Below are 22334 nucleotides of genomic sequence, written 5' to 3' on the forward strand. Positions count from 1 at the left end.
AAGAAATATTTTATCTACCTTACCCCAAGGGGGAACGCACCCTGTCCGTGTAAACTCACAGGCCAAGGATAGGAAGTGTGGTCTTGGATACGAGAAGGCCCCAAATTTTCTTTCTGGCTTTGGTTCTCACCCTGGAGCGGTGTGGTTATGCCACCTTACTTCCTCTGCAGTAGACCAGCAGCGTGCTGATAGCGTTTGGCCCAGGCCGATGGAAAAGAAATTTGAATTGACTATCTCAGACTGGAGACGTGGTGGGAGCCAGAATCCTTGGCCTGGATTTAACCCCCAGCCTGGGATTTACAGGTTGGACCATAATGTAAAATCCAGTACCATCTTCCTGGGCCATTCTAGAGCCAGAATGGTGGGGACAGGTTCTGGAGGTCATGGTTGTAGTGAAAACACCTGTCCCACCTCTCCGTTTCAAGAGGACTCTGGGTTCAGAACAGTGGGTAATAAGGACAGGGTCTCATGATGTACAGAGAGTGCTGAGTTGGGAGTTTAAGACCTGACCTGGCCACAAACAGGCGATGTGGTTTTGGGTAATATTCTTCTAAACGTAACAGTGTTTGGTTTCTTCCTGAAAGCCAGGCTCTTTGCCAGGTGCCTTCCTGCATGCTCTCCCACGGGGAGTGAGTAAGAGCCTAGGCATTGGAGTCCCTAGGCTGGGTTAGAGACCTGGTTCTGGCTTTATTAGCCAGAGGTTGAAATGACCTGAGTGCTCTAAGATATGACAACATTATAATTATGAAATTCACATTTAGATAGAGTTCTCCATGTGCTAGGTGCGGCTAAGCATGCACAGTGATCTCTGGAGTGGGTTTTACTGTTATTATCCTTATACAGATGAGAACAATGAAGCAGAGAGAGGTTAAGGGACTTGCCCCCCGGGTTACATAGCCAGTATGTGGCATATCTGGGAATTGAACCAAGAAATCCAAGAAATCTGGATCTAGAGTCCATGCTCCTAACCACTGAGACAACAGAGCCTTTCTGGGCCTCAGTTTCCTCATCTATATAATGGAAATGACATTAGTAGCTATCACAGAGTGGTGTAGGGGTTAAATTAGAGACTACACAGAAGGTACTTAATGCAGGGTCAAGTACACAAGAAGTACTAGACTGAAAAACAGCAAGCAAGGGTCACCTTGCTAGCTCAGTCTGTAGAAAATGCAACTCTTAATCTTGGGGTTATGTGTTTGAGCCCCACATTGGGTGTAGAAAGTACTTACAAATAAAATCTCAAAAATAAAAACCAGCAAGGGGCACCTGGGTAGCTCAGTCATTAAGCAGCCAACTCTTGATTTCAGCTCAGTTCATGATCTCAAGGTTGTGGAATCAAGCCACATGTCGGGTTCCTCACTCAGTGGGAAGTCTGCTAGAGATTCTGTCTCTCCCTCTCCTTCTGTCTCTCCGTACCCCCCTCCCTTTCTCTCTCTCTCTCTCTCTCAAATAAATATATAAATCTTAAAAAAAAAAAAAAACAGCGAGCATTATTTTTACTACTAAATCTCTAAATACCCTTGAAGTAAGTATTATAATCCCCCACTTGAAATATGAAGAAACTGAGTCTCAGAAAGGTAGAGTCATTCATTCAGAATGAATTCATAGTACTTTTAATTGGTAAAGTTAGAACTTAAGCCAGATCTGCCTGACTTCAAGTTCCTTGATGCCCAGCTGCTGATCTTAGGTTACTTCTCACTCTCTAACTTGGGACTCAGGCTGAATGATGGCTTGCCCACTCCAAAGACCGGCAGATTTTCCCCCGGTGACCAAGGCAGCTCCTCTGTCTGGCCTAGTCCACTGGACGGGGGTTATCTTGCCATGAATGTATAAATCCCTCTTTTCTCTCCACTCAGGGCCCCAAGGAGAAGCGGATCCTGTCCTCTAGCACTGGGGGCCGGAACGACCAAGGAAAGAGGTGAGGTTTGCCCAACCCCCCTCTCAGCCCTTTCCTCAGCCCTTTCCCCTCCACCTCTGGGCTCTTAACCATCAGGCACAGAAGGCTCAGTGCCTAGGGTCCACCGGACTCTTAGGGCCCATGGAAGTGTTAGAATTTATTTTAAAATCAGAAGAAAACAATGAATATAATCCAACCTGGATTACACCTATCTTTATGCCAGTGCAGTTGTAAAAGGTATTTTAAAATACTTTTTATGGAGGAAGGAGTCTGTGAAGGCAAGAGCCTAGGGCCCACCAAGTGATGATGAAACCCTGGTCCATGTGAGAGGCTCACACACACTCACAGGAAGCCTGCAGCCCCTGTGGGCTAGAGTTTACAGAAAACAAACTTCAAAGCCAAGGTCCAGGAATAAGCCCTGAAGACAGCTTGTCTATCCTAACTCCAAAACCCACCTCCCTGTGGAGGGAGACCTGGCCTGGGGGAGGAGCACCTGGATTCTGATACTTCTTTCCTCTGGCTCTCTTGGGCCTCTTCCCTGGTATCCTGAGCGCCTCGGGGCACTGATGTTTCCCTCCTCTTAGAAGGCAGCCCAGGCCAGGCTTACTGCTAGTGCCTTCCGGAAAATCCAAGCTGCTAAGGCAGGCATTACCGCTCACACAGCGGGCTCAGGGCCCCTCCAGGATAGGAACCGTAGAGTTATGCATGGGCCTTTTCTGAAAGCCAATTTTTTAAAATGTTGTTAGCTTTTCTGATTACAAAAGTAATACCCGTTGGTTACAAAGTATTCAAACTCTATAGAAATGTAGAAAGTAAGAGTTTCCTGTAAGCCTACTCCCTGCCCACCTTAACCGTTTGGAGTGTATCCTTCTAGACCTTTTTCTCAACATATATTAACTGTACCCCATTAACTGTAATATCCATGTCCCCTCCTCCCACACATACACACACACTGTGTAGATAACTTCCCAGTTGTTTTAAGGTGGGGACATTTGATTCTGGATAAGAAATAAATGACCTTTCAGTTTTTAAAACGACCAAGTACCGTAAAAGATACAGCAGATGTTTGTTCCCTTCTACCCTGACCCCTCCTCCCTGCTCATCCCTGCGACAAAGTGGCTTATTACCGCGTCTTGCTTCATGCATGTTGGGAAGATCTAACGTTACGTGGGATTAAAGGTCAGTGGGTCTGCATGATGGTCACCCTCCCATCCAGATGAGGGTCCCCTCGCCCCTCAGAGAGAAGAGGTGCACTCACCCAGCCCTCCTCTCTCCCCAGGTACTACCATGGCATGGAATATGAGATGGACCTCGCTCCCCTTGAAAGCCCCACGCATCTCATGAAATTCCTGACAGAGAATGTGTCTGGAACCCCAGAGTACCCAGATGTGCTCAAGAAGAATAACCTGATGAGCTTGGAGGGGGCAGTGCCCACTTCGGGCAAGGCAGCTCCCCTCCCTGCTGGCCCCAGCAAGCTGGAAGCTGGTTCTGTGGACAGCTACCTGCTGCCCACCAGTGATATGTACGATAACAGCTCCCTCAACTCCTTGTTTGAGAGCATTCCTGGGGTGCCACCCACACAGCGCTGGCAGCCTGACAGCACCTTCAAAGATGACCCACAGGAGGTGAGGGCCCACCCCCGTACTCCTCACAGCATCCCTGGATATGTGCATGCCTGTGCAGAAGGAGAGAAGACAGTGAGGAGATCAGAGGTTTGGAATCCTGGGAATAAAAAGTCCTAGAGCCGAGGCAGGTCTGCCATGTACTGTTGTCCCAGTTGTACACTGCATAACCTGCACAGCTATATGGGACAGCTCTGGGATGAGGCTCCAGCAGCCCGAACGTGGCCATTTATTCTCTCTGAATTGTGTTTCTCTGCAGTCGCTGCTCTTCCCAGATATCCTGAAAACGTCCCCAGAACCCCCGTGTCCAGAGGACTATCCCAGCCCCAAGAGGTAACTCAGCCCCTCTGGAACCTTGGCCACTTGGACTGTAGGCAGAGGCTACAGACAGAGCCTCACACCATCCCCAGAGCAGGCATCGTCAGTGAATGAGAAGAGGGGAGTGAAGGCACGTGAAAGGAGAGAAGCAGATTTCCACGCTTCTTTCTTGGGCTGTGACAAGGAGCTCAGAGCCCTGTTAAAAAATTGAGGTTCTGTTGCCCTTCATCTCCCCTGAGGCTCTGTCTCCCCTCAGGGCTCTCTCCAGTTTCCATTATTTGTTATTCAGCAAGATTGTGGCTCAATGAAACCATTAAATAGAAACTCCAAAAATGAGGAGACTGAGGCCCAGGGAGGTAGAATGGTCCCGAAGTCCCACAGCAAATCCACAGCACACCCTCTGCCTCCTACCGCACTGCCTTCCCGGATCCTCCTGCCTGATTGCTCAAGCCTCACTGTCCTCCCCCTCTCCTCCCTGCAGTGACTTTGAATATACCCTGGGCTCCCCCAAAGCCATCCACATCAAGTCAGGGGAGTCGCCAATGGCCTACCTCAACAAGGGCCAGTTCTACCCCATCACACTGCGGACCCCAGCAGGCGGCAAGGGCCTTGCCTTGTCCTCCAACAAAGTCAAGGTATCTTGTCCCTGGAGCAGCTTGGCTAGGATGGTTGGGCCAGCCTGGACTGACAAGGACCCTAGGGAGAAGGTGCCCCTGCCATGGAGTGGGGGACACAGAGGCGAAAGGGCAGGAGTGCTGCACCAGGGCCCTGGAGGGGACTGGGACTGCCTGGGCCTCTCCTGAGGCTGAGGGTCATGGCGGCCCCCCGTGCTTGCAGAGTGTGGTGATGGTGGTCTTCGACAATGAGAAGGTGCCTGTGGAGCAGCTGCGTTTCTGGAAGCATTGGCATTCCCGGCAACCCACTGCCAAGCAGCGTGTCATCGACGTAGGTGAGAGCCCCCCCCCCAGGCCCCCTTCCCATTCTCTTGTACTCTCCCTGTTTCTCTCTCTCTCTTCATTCTCTCTCTCTCTCTCTCTCACACACACACACACACACACACACACACACAGCCCAATCAGGCCTTTCTGGCCCTGCCCCCTTCCCCAGCCCCCTGTGATCTCTGCAGGACTGAGTTCTCACCCCAGCTGCCTGCCTGGCCCCGGTCTGCAGGTCCTGCACTGAGGGGGGTTTGCAGGGATTTGCATCTGTGGGCTGGAAGCAGGGGCCTCTTTTCTGTTTGCTTTGGGGTAAACAGTGCCCTAGAGACCCCAGGAATGTCTGATAAATAGACCCCTGGGAGGCTGGCCTTTGTGTCCCCCTGGGGGTCTGCCTTAGCCCATTGAGATGCAAATGCATAAGACAACAGGAGCCCCATTGGGAAAGTTGGAAGGACCGTGCCAGGCAGTTCTGCTTTGGGAGCTGGGCCCCTGGGGTTCTGTCAGCTGGGAGGGGGCCCGGGGAAGGGACACAGGGAAGGGACTAGGGTGCTACCTTATCTCTGTCCTGGGCCCTGGGATGTGTGGGAGGCACCGCCCATCCTCCGGCCTCCAGGTTCTGACTCCATCATTCTTTTCTTGACTGTGTGACCTGTGTCACCTCCCCTTTCTGGGCCTCAGTTTCTCCAGCTGTCAAGTGGGATAGGGCCAGCTGCCCTTCCTGCATCCAGTGCTGTCTCTTCTGCCTTGAAGTCTCATGCGCTGGAGAACGGATCACTAGGGACACTCCCATGACTTGTCTGAGAGACCACACAGCCAGTGGGCAGGAGCCTGTGTCCAGGGGCCAAAGCTGAGCTCCAGTCCTTGCTGTGCCTTTTTTTTTTAAAGATGTGGGACCCTGGCCAAGTGACCAGACTTCTCTGAGCTTCATTTTCTTTCCACATTTAAACTGAGGATTCATTGTGTCCTTGTGAGGATTAAGTGAGGGCTCGCCATCCTGTTCAGTGAGTGGTGGCCATCCCACGGTTTGCTCACTGTCCGTCCAGTAGCTCGGCGTGAGGAGTCCTGGACTTACTAGGCCCCTTACCATCGCTGGCACCGCTCTTACTCCTTCTGCTGCTACTGTGTCTGGGAGACCCTCTAAGTCCCAATCCCGCTGAAAATGCAAACCTCCGCCCAAAAGTGATGAGGGCCCAGGCCTAGCTGGCTAACTTAGGGATTCTCTGTGGGGTTTGGGCATATCTGCTTCCCAGGCTGGACCTCAGTTTTCCCATCTGTAACCCAGGGCACGACCATCAGTCTCCCCTGCCAGACTGAAGCATGGTTCTGTGGGGAGAGGGTAAAAATCCCTGCCAGGAATTAGACTCCACTCCTAAAAGCCTCCTTCCCAGCATGTCCCCAGACCCCTTTCCTCCTGACTCTCCTTCTGGTCCCCTGTGGTTCCAGCGGACTGCAAAGAAAACTTCAACACCGTGCAGCACATTGAGGAGGTAGCCTACAACGCCCTGTCCTTCGTGTGGAATGTCAACGAGGAGGCCAAGGTCAGTGCATGGCCGTGGCAGGGCTGGGTACCTCAGAAGTCCCCAAGTAGGGAACTAGAATTGTGGTAGCTGCTCTGATGAGAGCACCTGTGGAGGGGGCAGGATACAGAGTGGAAGAGAAGCGCAGGCTTCTAGAAAGGCTAGGCCTATGTCCCAGCCTTGTGACCTTGGACCAGTGCCTTGCCTGTAAATTTGGGATCCAACGATAGCTCCAACTGAGGGGGTTCACATGAGGATCACGTGCGATAAGTAAAGGGTAGAGGCCGCCCTGGCTCAGCAACAGGGGCTGTTGTGGCGAATCGCACCCACCCATTCACCAGATGGGAAAACCGAGCCACGTGCGAGGTCACACAGCCAGCCACCCATGATGCCAGGTTTCCCGACTTGCAGGCCAGTCAGGGGTGCAGGAAGAATGCTTTGGGTTCTGCTAGAGGAGGCCGAAGTCCCAGTGACTTCATTTCTTATGTCCATAGAAAGGGAACAATAGTCTGCCTCCGGGGGTTGTGGTGAAGATTCCCTAGGATCATGCACGTCTCAGAGACGGGCCCAGTGCCAGACCCATCTGAGAGGCCTGAAAGTGGAGCCTCTGGTGATTTTTTTCATCCCAGCCGCTTAGTGCCCAAGGCCAACTTGCTGTGTGCCTCTGGGCCTCTCTGTGCCATGCTTGGTTTCCTGTTTGGAGAGCCAGCATTGTGGAAAGGGCACTGGTCTGAGAGCCGGGGCTGGGTGACCTTGGGCCTGTCCTTTGTCTCCTTGGGCCAGGCCCACCCTCTCAGACCAGGGTTGGGTCCAGCTCATGGCAAGGACTTTTCTGGCCTGGACAAGCTGGAGGGCTGGCCTCACGGGCCTGGGCCGCAGTGGCTGCCTGGAGAAAACAAGAGCTGAAGGGGGCTCTGAAAACACAAAGGGAGGCACAAAAGTGAGGGATTATTCGTTTTCAAACAGATACCAGGGGCTAAAGGAGGAGCTGGGGCCTCCGGTGCCGGGAGGCGGGGAAAGAGTTTCACCGGAAGGGAGCGCTGGGTTTCGGTTGGGATTTTCTCACAGGCCCTGAAGCCCCCAGGCGTGGGTCTTTCTCAGGTGTGAGCTGGGTGGGAGCTGCATTAGCTGCTGAGTTGGCTGAGGGGTGGTATGTCTGGTATACGTCTGGGGGCCTGGCCCCCACAGCCAAGGAGGGAAGGGGGTCCACAAAGGCCCCATACCCCACCCCTACCTGGGCAGGTCAGGATCACTTCCAAGGGAAATGTCCCAAGGAACAGTGGCCAGTCTGGAGTGAGGTCTGGCCCTGGCATCCCAGGGAGGAGTCAGTCAGGTAGGCAGTCACCAGGCGAGCCTGCCAGGGAGTCTCTGGGCTGGGAATCACCCCACCGTCAGCTGCACCTCCTAGGCTTTGAGTTGAGACTCCAGTGGTCCCAGTCACCACAACAGGTCACTGCATGCCAAGCCTGCTAGGGGCGTCATGTGCCCTCACAGCCACATGAAGTAGGTTTAATTATCCCCATTTTGCAGGTAAGAAAACTGAGGCTCTGTGAGGTTAGTGCACTCGTCTAAAGCCACATGGCCAGTGAGTGACTGAGCCCAGCTTCCCAACCCCAGGCCGGGTGGCCCCGTGTCCAGGCTCATTCTGCTGGCATGTGGAAACATCCGCAGCTCCCCTCTCTGCTCAGAGCCCCTGATTCCTTGGCTGTAAAAGGCGGGGGACAGGTCCAGTGATGGCTGGAACTGGTAGGCAAGGGCGCAGAGGGGCAGGGTCTCACCCCTGTGGCTCGAGGCCAGCGGGAAGGTGGTCTTCTGGACCCAGGGGGAACGGGCTATGGCCCTTCCATACCTCCTCACTCTGGGTGGCAGAACAATGAGGCTCTGGACTTTCATGAAAACCCCTGAGGGACCTCGTCATCTCCTTCTCAGGGCCTTGATCCTTTGGGCTGCCCTGGGCAGTCTAGTGGGAGCTGCCTCGCCAACTGGGCCGCACCCACACCCACCCTCATGTCCCCTGGAGAAGGCTGGCGTGCCACCCTGAGCCCCAGTCTGGCCGTCGGTGATGGTGATGGGCTCCTTCCACAGGCGTGACTCCCCTGTGAGGCTCAGTGAGCAGTGCTCGAGGGACAGCAGGGCTGGCGCAGGGCCCACTGTTTCTCCAGCTCCCCTGTCTGTCCCCAGGTGTTCATCGGTGTCAACTGCCTCAGCACAGACTTCTCCTCGCAGAAGGGGGTAAAGGGTGTCCCCCTGAACCTGCAGATCGACACCTATGACTGCGGCTCAGGCGCCGAGCGCCTGGTGCACCGAGCCGTCTGCCAAATCAAGATCTTTTGTGACAAGGTGGCCGGGGTTGGGGGCTCTGGGAGGGGGGAAGGGCTAGCTCCCACTGGTGTGCCCTCCCCAGCCATGTGGGGTGTGTCTGTTTCTCTCCGCTTCTTGCTCTCGGCCTGTCTCCCTCCTCTGTGGGCTTGTCATTGTCTGTCCTGGCCTCGAAGTATATTTTCCTCCCTTTCTGTGCTGCTGTCTCCCCTCTCAGTCTCCTTCTGAAGATCTCTTTCTAGATCTCTCCGAAGATCTCTCCATGTGTCTTTCTGTGTCTGTCTCTCTCATGTTTCTCTTTCTTCTCCTTGTCCTTTCACTCCACTTTCCTCATGCTTCTCTGTCTGTTCCTCTCTCTCCACGTCTGTCTGTCTCTCGTGGCCTGGAATGACTTCAGACAAGGCTGGGCTGGGCTGGGCTGGGCCCGACGGGTTGGGCACTGCTACTTTCCCATTTCCTGGTCTCACTCTGGGAAGACAGCAGCTCTAGAAGTCTGGCAGCCCCAGAAGGCTGGCCCGTAGTGAAGATGCAAGACAGCCAGGCCCTCCCAAGACCCTTGGTGACCCCCCTTCCCCGCTTCCCTGCAGGGAGCAGAGAGGAAAATGAGGGATGATGAGCGGAAGCAGTTCCGGAGGAAGGTCAAGTGCCCCGACTCCAGCAGCAGTGGTCAGTGGGGAGGGGCCAGGGGCTGGGCTGGCCTGGGGCAAAGGGGAGATGGAGACTGGAGACTGGGGGTGTGAACGGAGGGGTCCCAGACACAGGGCTTTCCTTTTCTCATCAGGCATCAAGGGCTGCCTGCTGTCCGGCTTCAGGGGCAATGAGACCACATACCTGCGGCCTGAGGCTGACCTGGAGACCCCGCCCGTGCTGTTCATCCCCAACGTGCACTTCTCCGGCCTGCAGCGTCCTGGAGGGGTGAGGGTCTCTGGCCAGAGAGGGTCTCAGCCTCTGGCGGGGGCGGGGAGGGGGCAATCGTCACTGATTGGTGCAGAGGCCCCTGCCACGCGGCCACAACAGGCCAGTTTAGACGAGCGTAGGTCTGGATATTTTTTTACATCAAAATGAAGATACTTTTACCGAATCCCATGGGATTAAAGAATGGACACTTGTTCGGACAATGTTAGTGACCTTTTCTACTGGAGAGAAAGTCAGTTGAAGAAATGGACTTCATAACTGTTGAAGTGTTCATGCTTGGAGCATTCATGGAGGTTTCTAGTGGCTGGCTCCCCATAGAGTGGACCACGGTGGTCATGGCAAGGCCTGTGAGCGCTCACTATATGCCAGGCACTGCTCTCGAGGCCCCCCACGCACCACATCTCGCCCCCTCCCTGCCTCCCTATCGGCCGGACACTGTCATTCTCCCTGGGTTCGTGGAGTGGACATTGAGGCCCAAAGACCAAACCCCACAGCACGGGCAGAGCCAGGGTTTGGACCCAGGCACCTGGGCTTCAGAAGCCGAGCCCGGAAACTCTAGCTACAGCACCTCTTGGGCTGGGGAGCCATCCTTTGAGGTAGATACTCTTGTCCCCTCCATTTTCCAGAGAAGGCCGCACAGCATGTCAGTGGGGGAATCAGGATGGGTGAGCCTGGCTAGTAGTTTGCTTCCATATTAAACAATTTGATTTTCCTTCCATCGAGGATCCCTCCCCTACCGCCATGTAGGCAAGAACGTTTGCAGAAATAGCTCTTGCTGTCCAAGATGCGTTCAGTGCACTAAGAGTTTATGGAACCGAATGGGCAGCCAGTACTGATGTGGCCGGTGGCACATACTTAAAACCCTTCCTGTGTCCGCCATCCTCCCATCACTGCCCCCCGCCCTGCCGCCCTGGAAGTGGTTCTGTGACCCCATAGTCTGATGGCTGCATGACTCTAGTTCTTCTCCCTAGCCAAAGGCCCCAAGTCAGGAGATGGCCACTCTCTTGGGATTAAGGGCCCTGTGGCCAGGTTGATGGCTGCTCCATGGGGAAGAGAGGGGCCCTGTTCCCAGCTGCAGTGTGGTGTGCAGTCCTGGCCCTTCTGGGCGAGCTGGGGCTCAGGTGGGGCACACAGGGTCTGCCATATCTTCAACGCCTCCTGTGTCCACCGAGTCCCCGACTGGTTCTCCCTGGGGTGGATGCTGCCTTTCGTCCCACGATCGCAGCTCACTTAAGAGGACTTAGTTTGAGCAGAATGAGCTGGAAAGGCATTCCAGCTGCATCTCCCCTCCCCCCACCTCCCTCCCATCAAAGATTGGGCCCCCTCCTCCCAGAAAGCCTCCAGCAGCAGAAGGCCCCTCTCATCTTCCTGCATGTGATGGAAAATGTCTTTCGTCTTCATTGCAGGCAGTGCCCTCGGCGGGTCAGAGCAGCTCCAACAGGTACGGAGAGAAACAGCGAGGGGCCTCCTCACCCCCTCCCCGCCCCCACCCAGCCTTCCACTGCTTGCGCTGCCCACCCCCGCCACAAGCCAGGGCAGGGGCACCGAGGAAGCAGCCGGGAGACTCTTCCCCCAGCCCCCAAGCTAGATTCACGCTCCTTTCTCACTGAAACTGCCCACGTTTTTATGGGTTTGTTTTATGTGAAAAGTTGGCGAATCTCTGGCGAGACACATGCTTGTAAAAAGCGAAAGAAGCAGCCTCCGAGATGGTAGAGCAGATGTGGGGAGCAAGGAGGGGACGCTGTGCTGCAGGACGGACCGGGGGGTCCACACCCCACCAAGACTCCAGGAGGCGAGGGAGGGGCCTGGTGACTTGTCCCCTCCTGATGTCCTTCTCTCTAGCCTAGAGGTCTGTCCGAGGGGGAGCATGGCCTCGCAGGCCCAGGGATGAGAAGGTGGTGGGTGAAAGGGAAAGCTCGTTTGTTGTTGGTCTCGGTGTCCTGCCCCCATAAACAAGGGGCACCTTTCAGGAGGGGCCTCCATACCAAATTAGGTCACCTGACCCCCCACCACAGCCCCCATGGGGCACGCAAGCAGGGGCGTTTGCTCTCCTTGACGGATGAGGAAGCCAAGGCTCAGAGAAGCGAAGTGACTTGACCAAGCTCACACAGCGCCGGCAGGCTGGCACCTCCGTGTGCCTTACTCCAAATCCCGTAGCCCTGCCCCCTCTCCCCACTGCCCATCCAAGTACATTCTTTCAAAAAACCATCCTATTGATGGCGAAACAGTCGTCATTCCCCAAGGCCCTGCTGCACCCCACTCGCAGCTCTGGAAGCTGTCTGTGTGATCTCCTGCAGCCTCACGACTTTATGAAGTCTTGTTGTCATTGTTTCGTCACCCCATTGGATAGATGGGGACCCTGAGGGACTAAGGGACTCCCCCGAGTCACCCAGCTAGTGAGTGAGATTTGAACCCACGCTGTCCCAATTCTAGGGACAATTCTAGAACCTGCTGCTTGCACCGCCTTCCCACTGCTTTGGGTCTGCCCTCATGGGATCTTCTGTACCTCTGGGGTCCCTTCGGACTCTGGGATCCCCTTGGGTTTCTCACAAGCCCCTCCCTTTCCCCTCTGTCCCCCCTTCCCCCCCCAGGTTGCCTCTGAAACGCACCTGCTCACCCTTCGCTGAGGACTTTGAGCCTCTGCCCTCCAAAAAGGCCAAGGAAGATGATCTTCAGAGAGGTACCTTCACTCCCGGCCCATCCATTGTCAGAGCCCACCACAGAGTCCCCAGCTCCCCATGAAACAGGCCCCAAAGCCTCAAACACCTACCGGGGCCCAGGCAGCCAGGGCAGCATCCAACCCAGCAGAGAAGGCGCGAGGGGCTGCCTCACTCCTCAGAGCTGGAGTTGGGCCAAGGCTTGAGGGTGGGGTGGGGGCCAGGGGGAAAGCCCACGGTGCTTGGAGAGAGGTCCATGGAGCTGGAGGGCTTCTGCCTCCTCTGGCTTTGGTAGACATGGGCATCCTGTGGCAGCTGGCAAAGGCAACAGGCTCATTGTGTTGGGCAAGTGCCCGCCTTCTCTGCTGGGGCCGAAGGTGGGGGGGATGGAAAAGAGTTGGGTTTCCATACCTGGCTTTCTGGCCTAAATCTGTGACTTCCTGGGAGAGGGGGGTATGCCCAAACCTCTGGGAGGCTGAAGCTGATTATCAAGAAGAAACCAACCAGCAGCTAAGATCAAAAGCTTTTGGCAACCTTGAACTGAGCCTTGTTTTTTTGTTTTTTGTTTTTTGGGGGTTTTTTTGCACTTGGTATTTAAAATGTCATGTCATTAATTCCCCCAACAACTCTGTGACATAGAGGGCAGAGCCACCTCCATTTCCCATTTGGATAAAATGAGGTTCAGTGATGGGAAAATGTCTTCAAGGTCACCTAGCTGGCAGGCGGTAGAGCAGGGAGGGATTCGAGCCTGCCCAAGTCAGCCCAGTCTGAGTGCGGGACCTGCAGAGCTGGGTGGTGTTTCCTATCAGGGTACAGACCCTCAGCAGGAATTTGCCCTTTCTGCAGACATCAGCCTTATGGTAAAAATAATATTTGGGCAGAGGGAACACCTGGTTGGCTCAGTCTGTTAAGCATCTGCTCAGGTCACGATCTCAGGGTCCTGGGATCGAGTCCCACATTGGGCTGGCTGCTCAGTGGGGAGTCTCCTTCTCCCTCTCCCTCTGTGCTTCTCTCTCTCTAATTAAAAAAAAAAAAAAAAAAAAAAAAAAAAAAAAAAAAAAACCTTAAAAAAATAATATTTTTGAAGATTCTCCCATCCCCTGAGGTATATTCCCAGGCTCATTTGTCCTCCCCTTACCACTAAAACCCACCTCTTTGCCTCTCAGTTCTGTTGTACGTGCGGAGGGAGACTGAGGAAGTGTTTGATGCTCTCATGTTGAAGACCCCAGATCTGAAAGGGCTGAGGAATGCGGTAAGAGGCTCTAGGACCCCCTGCCCCCAGCTCTGGCCGGACCCCCACTCTGTGTTCCTGTCCCCCACCCCTCACGCCACAGTTCTGATTTCACACAGGAAGGCTCTGAGGAGGAATACGCTGGAACCGTGGCTTTCTGATGGTCCACCTGTCCCACCCCATTTAGGGGGGGCCTCCAGGCCTGGCTGGTGGGGGCGTGCCTCTGTGATGTTATCTCCCAGCCAGAACCCTGGCTCCACCCTGGGAGTCACACACACCATAAATCCTCCTTAATCTGATGGCTGCTGTCTGACAGGCCAGAGCTTTTTGTTGGCTTTGCAAACCTGTTTCTGTTTTAATGGGAATGAAACCCCAAAAGGCAGGCCCCAGAGATACTCTTCTTTCTCTTCCAGGGGGGCCTCATTCCTGCAGCTTGTGGTTGGCTGGGGGGCTCTGGGGGGTGGGGAGTGGCAGCGAAAGGTGGTGTCTCGGCAAGGAGACCTTCCCCAGCCCTCCCCCAAACTACCAGAGAGCAGGTGAAACAGCTTTGAATGAGACCCACAGCAGCTTTGTGGCTCAGCAAAGAACTGAGCAAACATGAGCCTCCACCAGGGCCAGCTGGGCTTGAAGGCTGAACCACACAGGACAGCCAGAGGGTTCCAACATGGTGAGGCGGGGAAGGGAGAGTGAACCAATAGTAACACCAGCTACCTTTGACTGAAGACCCACTATGTGCCAAGCATTTTGTCAGGCATGCAGCATTTGCTAGCTTACCAAAATTTCCTAACACCCCCCAAAAGTGGGTACTGTTATTATCTGTTCATTTTCACGAGGAAACAGCCTCCCAGCCATCAGGCGACTTACCCAAGTGGGTAAGTGACAGAGCTGAAGTCCAGCCCAGGCTCTCCCCACTCTGCGTTACCCTCCTGGTCCCTTTACAGATTGTCCTCCCTGCTTGGTTGGCACCAGCCCCAGAAGCTGGCCTCACGAAAGTCCAGTAATGTTATCTGAACATTAACTCAGAGTCTTTGGGTTGGACCGTACCTAAAAGGGTCCCCATCTCATATTTGAGCTCTGTTCCCAGTAGCTCTTCCAAGTGGATACCCACTCTTGACTTGTATACTCCCAGGGATGGAGAGCTCACCACCATACAGGGCAGCCTGTGCTGTCTTTGTGCAGCTTATGGTTAGGAAGTTCCTGAGTTCTTCTTTAGACTGAATTGAGATCTTTCTCCTGGTAGCTTCCAGCCATATCGCCATCCACGTAAATAGTCTAAGAATTTTTCTGGCTCAGAGGGATCTCTGTCAGGACAGAGAATAACTGAGAAGCTGAATCTGATCCTCTTCCTAAAAGGCCCAGAGAGGACCTAAGCCTGAAGCCCTTGATCAGGGGCTCGCTGCCGCTTCAAGGCAGGTAACAGCAGATAGCAACCTCTGACTGAGCCTCTCACCAGGGTGAGACCCTGGGCTGGACTCTTCGCATCCTCTTCTCAGTTCCTGAGCAGAACCACACTGTGTGGACCTCCCGTGCTTGCTCCCGTTTTATAAACGAGGAAGCTGGGGCTCAGCAACATAAGGGGACGCGCTCAGAGTATGCGCTCCAGGTGGTAGAGCTGGGACCAGACCAAGCCTGTCAGCCCCAGAGGTGACTTCCGGCTGTCTGGGGAGAAGTGAGCTCAGGCAGGCCATTCACAGGCCTCTGAGCCTCAGGCTCCCCATCCGCAGGAGGAGCACTAATGTCCTGGGATGTGATGGGGCAGGAAACCTGGGACCTGGCTGGGCCTAGGGTGCGTGGTTTATCCTCGTGGAGCCTGGCATTCTCACCCATCCGATGGGGTTCGTCATGCCTGCCGCAAGGGGGGACACTACCTGGGCGATCCCCCTCATGACGGGACAGGAGCCTCCCCAGGGCTCCCCTTCGAAAACAACAGTGACCACTTATGGAGGTCTTCCTCACTCCGGGAACTGCCCCTAGGGTTTCAAACAGGCCAGTTTGGTCCCTTCCTCTAGCACGACTGTCTCCACCACTAGCTCACCCAGAGTCGGCAGCTGCTGAGTGGGGGGCTTTGGGCACTGGCTTTGGGCAGGGGTTGGGGGACCCGAGGGACGCTCTTTGGGATATAGTACAGTCACGAAACGTGTAGTCTGTCAGGGGTTTGCTGTGATGCGGGAAGGCTTATAACATACGACGGGAAGTAAGAAGGTTCTATAAAGCTATCCATGTGAAAGGTAAAAAATCTACACTGTGGCCCAAAGATGGGAGAGAGTGCACCCACATGTTCGTCTCTGTGAAACAGGATTATGGACAATTGTAAACTTCTTCTTCGCATTTTTCCACAGTAGGGATGTATATTACTTTTATTACCAGGAAGTAGAAGTCAGAGTAGGAAAGGCTGGAAAGGATCCAGTTTGGGCAGCAGATAACAACCCCCTACTGCTCTCTTCCAGATCTCCGAGAAGTATGGCTTCCCTGAAGAGAACATTTACAAAGTCTACAAGAAATGTAAACGGGGGTAAGTGCTCAGAACAGCTCTCCCTCCCGTGACCCCCTCGCGGGCCCTTTCCCTCTGAAATGTTGGCTCAGGGAGCTCCCAATGCGTTGGCTTTGTGGAGAGTTCAAGGGCTGTGCAGTTGGGCCGAAAGCCCCCAGTCAGGCAAGGCCACTTGTAGAGACCAGACACTGACCAGCACCGGGAAGGAAAGAAGAGGCAGACGGAGGGAAGGGTCTTTGTAGAGACCACAGGTGGAGGCCAGGGCAGGCCCAGAGATCAGAAGAGCCAGACCCAAGTCCAAGGCCATGGGATAGCCAAGTCATTTGATCATAATGCTGGCAAGAGTGACTACCATTCCCTCGTCCGCCTACCGTGTGGCAGATGTGGGACTACACATATCCCACTTAACTCTCACAGCCGCGCTATGAGGTAGACACCGTGACTCACACTTCACAGATAGGGAAACTGAGGCTCAGAGGTGCTAAGCAATATTCGGGAGCAGGAACAGCGGAGGGAAGGCCAGGAGGCCGAAGGGCCCAGTCGCGCTGCCGCTGGTTGAGTCAGGGGCCCAAGGAGAGAGTGGCTGGGGAGGAGTCTGGAAAGGGAGCGGTGACCGGTGAGGTGACCGGGTGTGGTTTTGAGAGAGCCCCCCACCCCCACCCCACCCCCGGGGGTGCTCCACAGGCCTCCACCTTCAGGTCTGGAGGAGGCAGGAGGGAACAAAGCTTTGCCTTCCAGAGGGCGGGGCAATGTGGCACCTACTGTGGGTCTCTGGGGATTAGTGCTCAACACCACTACAGCACCCTTGGCTACCTGTCCTGGAGAGCCCTTGGTGGGGGGAGGGGGAGATGGAGGGTCACGTGGTGACTGCTTCCCCTCCCCCAGATTTTTGTCCCCTGGTCAGAGCCAGTGAACTGGACCCTCACAGCCCTTGCTAACTGAGTCCCTGCACCAGCCCAGCATGGGGCCTCCAGGCCAGTGAGGAATTGTTGCATCAATTTTGTGCCCAGAGGATGCACTCTCAGGGCCCTGCCTGCAGCTCAGACCCCGTCCTCCTGCTCATGACCATGTAACTGCGGCTACACTTGCTGTGTCCCTGGGAAGGTGCTTGGGCACCGCCCCGTGGCTACTGTCTGCGGGCTCTCCTTCTCAGAAGGCTTTGCAAAGACAGGCAGGCTTTGTACCCAGGCGCTGCCCCATCCAGGCAGGCCCAGGGGCTGGACCCCCACCCTCCCTCCTCCTGTGGTTCCCACCCAGCCTCCCACAGAAGGGCAGCGGGGGAGGGGGGCTGTCCTGCAGCCCCTGGGAAAGGACCCGTTTGGTTTTGGTTGTATGAGTATCTAGGGTTTTGGGTGTTTTTTTCCTTCCAAGTTTCGGTTTCAGACTGGGACTCACACGCTCTCTGGAGCGGAATCCTCCTCGCAGAGGGCAGGCTCCGCTTTGCCCGGACAAGCCCAGCCCCACTTCCCCTTCGATGCCCGTGCTCGCGCCCCTGGCTGCAGCCCCACCTGTCGCCGGCCTCCCTCGAGTCCCACCGCAGTCTGGGCCGAGGGGCTAGGAAATGGGTGTGTGTGTGTGTGTGTGTGTGTGTGTGAGATTTGGGGGCAGGGAAATCCTACAAAGATGCCTGGGCCCCACTGGCAGAATCTTTCTCTTAAGCCTCAGCCAACTATTTAAATCCAAATTTTAATAACTCCCATGTGTGGAGCACCTTCTGTGTGCTAGGCTCTGGGCTGAATAACTCCCCAGCGTCATCTCATGGACCTTTTGAGTTTGGTATGGAGTTCTGGATTTTTAGAGATGAGGAAACTGACGTTTAGGGAGTTCCAGGGTCCAGCGAGTAACTAGCAACCTGTCTAAAGCCTTTGCAGGCACCCACTATTTTATCTTGCCTCTTGCTTTTTCCTCTAACCACTAAGCAATGTGCAAGTAAAGGCCATAGCCAGGCCTTTCATTTGCTTGGCTCCATTGCCCAGGGCGTCGCTCAGCCACCCTTCAGAGGCACCCTACACCCCATACACACCCCCAACCATGAAGCCCTCAGGCCTAGGGTCATCTGAGATGCTTAAATGAGAAGAGTCCGCAAAAATAACCTTTTGGGAAAGGAGAGGCCAAAGTCATCTGCCGCCTCCCTCGGCATCAGACTCAATTCCAATCGGCGGCCTCGTTTATTTTCACAGAACCCTCCTGAAAGTCCTGTGGACAAAGGTAGATACAATCAGCTTTACAAGCACCACTGAATGCTTGAAAGATGAACAAATACATTGTTTGTCTGGTAGCCGGCCAAGGGTTTCCGGCAAACCAGGACAGAAGACAGCTAGAAGTTGGCAAGGGACAAGAGGCTCCTGTTCTGGGGCAGTGGTTCCCAGCAAGCCCAGCTGCTAGGGCCCACTTGTCACTGCCCTCGAGGGGGAAGGGTCTGGGGTCTTGTCTGGGGTGCCTTGTATGGAGGTGTGCCCTCTGGGCCTGCTGGGAGCTCTGCTGGGGCGTGGGTGGAGGCGCCTTCAAGTTCATGCAGGCAAGGCACTCGGTGCCCAGCACCCAGAAGCACCCCGGAAATAACACTATCAGAAACCCACACAAACCTGGCCCGCTGACCCAGCACACACCCCTCTGGCCCAGCCTGCAGCCCCCAGACAGAGATCCCTCTGTGAGATGAAGGAATGGCTGATGGGATCTGAGAAAGTGGGAACCCGTAATTAGACCCGGCAGTCAGCACCCTGGCCTGGGAGCCTGAGACCAGCCCTGCTTCCAGAAAGTAGCTGTGTCTGGCTGCAGCGGCTCAGAGGCTGGGATGTAGGCCAGAGGTTTAGGCTCACTGCTTCAGCAAGGTCTCCTTCCTCCGGACCTGGGGGATGACAGGGACAGGGCTACCGCCTCCTGTGGGGGTGGGGTGGGGGGTTCCCCTGGAAAACAGACAGCGACCCGTCAGGAGCAGTAGTCTGAGACCCGTAGCCCCCAACTCCTGCCCCACTTGAAACTGAACTCTGAACTCTCATCTGAACTCTTCCCCCAGGCCTGGATTTTGCCTTTCTCATATACGCCGCTTCCTAACTTCTATGTATAGGGTTTTTGTGTTTTTCTTTCTAAAAAAGTGGTACAGTGGAAAGAGACAGAAGTCCGGACGCAAGTCCCAGCTCTGCCGTCTGTTAATGGTGTGACCTCAGGCAAATGATTTCTTCTCTGAATCTCAGCTTCCCCATCTATCACTCAGAGTAATAAGGTTCTAAGGATTCCTTTTCTCAGGCCCTACTAGATTCTAAACTCCTGGAGGGCAGGGATCTCTGAGTGGCCCTTGTTTTTGTTTGGAGCAGGGCCCTGCTGGTGGAGAGGCCTCAGTCAATGCTAGTGTGGGGGATGGGGTTGGATGGGTGAAGACACCCACCTCCATGACAAAGGGGGGACGCTGATGGGGTCGGGCCTAAGAGACCCTTCATCAGGGAGGCAGCTGCCAGCGGGGTGCCCTTCAGCATATACAGTGGCTTTGACGCCCTGCGTAGGGCCCAGTGTGAAGGCCCTTTCCTTCTTGGGTTGGCCCAAGTCCCTGCCTAGAGAATGTGGGGAGAGAGGGCTGAGCCCTTTGAGACTCTTGCTCTGCCAGTGAGGTTTCAGCTTTGTAGGGGTGGAACCAAGAGGGCGCCTCGTGTGGCACCTGCCGCTGATTCAGGCAGGCCTACCTGAGCGACACATCGCAGCCTCTTAGCGCAGCCACACCACGCTGGTCGCCCCACCAAGCCTCTTGCGCTTGAACTCTCACTCCGTGTCTGAGTCCTCTCTGTCCCGGGGACAAAGGAGTACTGCATCTTCCCCAGTCAGTCTGGTGCCATAGGGGCCATGACCGGAGGTGTGGCCCAGCCACTTGGGGATCATGCCCTCCACCTGTGTTGTCACAATGGTCAGGAGACCATTCATGATGTGCCTGAAATGTTGGGGGCACATTTGTAGGAACCGGTACTGTCATCCTTACCATCCAGAGGCCCTGAAAACAAGGGGCCTGCTACATTCTAGACGCATCTCCTCTTCTCTTCCAGAATCTTGGTCAACATGGACAACAACATCATTCAGCACTATAGCAACCACGTCGCCTTTCTGCTGGACATGGGGGAGCTTGATGGCAAGATTCAGATCATCCTTAAGGAGCTGTGAGGCCCAAGCCTCCACCCCCTCAGAACCCCTGGGGTGGGCCCCAGGCAAGGAGCCATCTGGGAAGTGGCCCCACACCGCACACAACCTGTCTTCGTGCCTCAGTGCTATTACTTGAATGCCCTCACATTGCAAACCCACGGATGCCAAGTCAGGAAGGGACCTGGGAAGAGTCCTGACCTGAACCCCAACTCATGCTTGAATCTACACCGGATTTCCTGCCGGCGCCCGCCCAGCCAGAGTCAACGCCATCTTGGCTAACATCCCCACAGCCTGCCTCCTCCTCAGAAGAGCTTGTCCTTTCAGTCCATCTCCTGGTTGGCTGTTCAGATGGTGGAAGCAGACCCTCTTTCCCAGAGCTTCCTTGACTCTTATCCAGCTTTCATTCTTGACTCTTCTATCAACTTCAGACCTTTGGTCAATTAACTGGAAAACTCTCAGTTTTCAGTACAAACAATTTTTAAATGTTACCAGAGAGGAAACACTCTCTTTCTCATGGAATTCCTCGGTAGAAGATGTAAATAATCGAGCTGATTGATTGGAACAAAGAGCTGCTCTAAGAAAAACAGCTTCCATACCTGTTCCCTCATGTACACATTTCTTATTTACGATTTTCATTTATGTTATATATATAGAAGTATATATTGTATATACATGCAACATTTTATATTTTTCATGGATACATTTTTATCATTTCAAAAAATGTGTATTACACATTCTTGGACCTTTTTTTTTTAGCTGTTATTCAATTATGCATTTTGTATACTCACATGGTATTTAGTAATAAAATTCTACGTATGTATTACTTCAAATACTACACTTGTTCCTTCTGTGAAAGTCTTCCCAGGAGGAGAGGGTGGAAGCTGATTAGACCCACTTCCTCCTGTCCTGTGGGTAGTTTACCCTGGACTCCAAGGCCGGTGGTGCATGCTGGGCACTGGAGAAGCAGAGGTGCCCCCTGGAAGCCAGCGGGATCCTGATGTCGGCGGGATCTCTGTCTCGCACAGTCCCACAGACTGAATGTTCTGACCTTAAGACCATTGACTAGAAATGGAGAAGTCCCAGGAAGGTCCAGGATGGCCTTGCCAAGGACCGCACAGCTGGGGCCAGTAGGCAGAGCCCAAGGCTGGGAGCCACATGACCTGAATTCTTGTGCCATTTCTGCCACCACACTCCGGGCCAAGTCATTGTCCCTGCAGCTGACTTGGTGGCTTACAGAAATGGGTGCTCCCCTCTCTTCCCAGCTCTGCGGCCGTGACATCATGTTGGTCTGTGGGGGGAGTATTTACACCCCAGAAACCGACAAGTTGTCAATTGTGGGTTTGTAAAAACCTACAAAGCAAGGTTTTTATTTCCTTTGGAAACAGTGACACATGAGAGCATCCTTCCTTCCTTCCTTCTTCCTTCTCTCCCTCCGTCCGTCCCTCCTCTCCATCTTTCCTTCCTCCACCCCTCCTCCCCTCCCTTTTTTCTTCCTTCCTTCATTCCAGCTTCCTAGCACACCACCGCCTATAGGCCTGTTTCTTTGGCTTATGAATGAGGGACATGGATCTCCATGGGACTTTATAACTATCATCGTGAGAATCCCAGAGCTGATTGGGGGGGGTCTCTGAGGCCCCTTCGATGTGGGGGAGGAGACAGCTGCAACCCCTGAGGACCCTCCTGACTTCACTTATGGCAGATCAGCTTTTCGCCATTTACACATCAGTGTTTCCCGTAAGCTTTTGTTTGAACAAAACTTTTAAAACATTTGTAAACTACAGATGCCTCCAAGAGCCCCTCAGCTCCGACAGTCAGAGCCAGTGGTCCTAATTCCCGCCACACTGCCTGGAGTCAGGGCTGAGGCTAGGACTAGGGTCAGGCCAGCAGATCTCAGGCACACAATTTAGGAGGAGTCAAGAGCCCAGCAATTAAGATAAACCAATGCAAAGTTTTGTTTGGTTTGGTTTTTTATAAAGGCAAAAGAAAAAAAAATCCATGATGAACAAAAATTTGATGCCTGGATCAGTATTCCTGGTGTCTCCTGGGGCCTCAGACCCCCATACGGCTCACATGGCACAGCTCAAGGGACGCTGTAGGCATCCAAGTGCCTGCGTCCATTCGGGCCTCAGTACGGCTATGACGTCACCCAAGCTGTCAGCGCAGGACGACGCAGGAGGAAGGGAAGGCTGGGTGTGTGCGGAGGGTCAGCACCCTGCCAGGAGCACCGGGGGTGCTCAGCACCTGTTCATTTCCTTCCTTCTTGAGCTTCCTGCCAGCTCCCCTCCCAGAAGCAGCTGGGAAGCA

At 54.4% G+C, this 22334-nt stretch overlaps 1 protein-coding gene and 1 long non-coding RNA gene across 3 annotated transcripts in view; one reads left to right on the top strand and one right to left on the bottom strand.

Moving 5' to 3' along the window:
* The window catches only part of GRHL3 (grainyhead like transcription factor 3), a 34475-nt gene extending 13641 nt beyond the window's left edge, over positions 1-20834 (top strand). For both annotated transcript variants that reach the window (XM_004741170.3, XM_045063958.1), the window contains exons 3-16: positions 1857-1918; positions 3177-3522; positions 3779-3852; positions 4319-4472; positions 4675-4786; positions 6219-6313; positions 8474-8632; positions 9199-9277; positions 9393-9526; positions 10933-10967; positions 12118-12206; positions 13350-13435; positions 15862-15926; positions 19937-20834. In XM_004741170.3, coding sequence (XP_004741227.1) covers positions 1857-1918; positions 3177-3522; positions 3779-3852; positions 4319-4472; positions 4675-4786; positions 6219-6313; positions 8474-8632; positions 9199-9277; positions 9393-9526; positions 10933-10967; positions 12118-12206; positions 13350-13435; positions 15862-15926; positions 19937-20051 — 1605 coding nt within the window. In that variant the 3' untranslated portion in view covers positions 20052-20834. The remainder of the gene's footprint in view (positions 1-1856; positions 1919-3176; positions 3523-3778; positions 3853-4318; positions 4473-4674; positions 4787-6218; positions 6314-8473; positions 8633-9198; positions 9278-9392; positions 9527-10932; positions 10968-12117; positions 12207-13349; positions 13436-15861; positions 15927-19936) is intronic.
* LOC106004077 lies at positions 18009-19771 on the bottom strand. The gene is made up of 3 exons (XR_001176928.2): positions 19583-19771; positions 18725-18811; positions 18009-18101 (listed from the first exon to the last, which is right to left on the bottom strand). It is a non-coding gene; the product is annotated as an uncharacterized LOC106004077 (long non-coding RNA).
* Positions 20835-22334: the final 1500 nt, after the last annotated feature.

This window comes from Mustela putorius, unplaced genomic scaffold, assembly GCF_011764305.1.
Source record: "Mustela putorius furo isolate JIRA1106 unplaced genomic scaffold, ASM1176430v1.1 tig00003853_pilon_pilon_pilon, whole genome shotgun sequence".
In the NCBI taxonomy this organism is placed as follows: domain Eukaryota; kingdom Metazoa; phylum Chordata; class Mammalia; order Carnivora; family Mustelidae; genus Mustela; species Mustela putorius.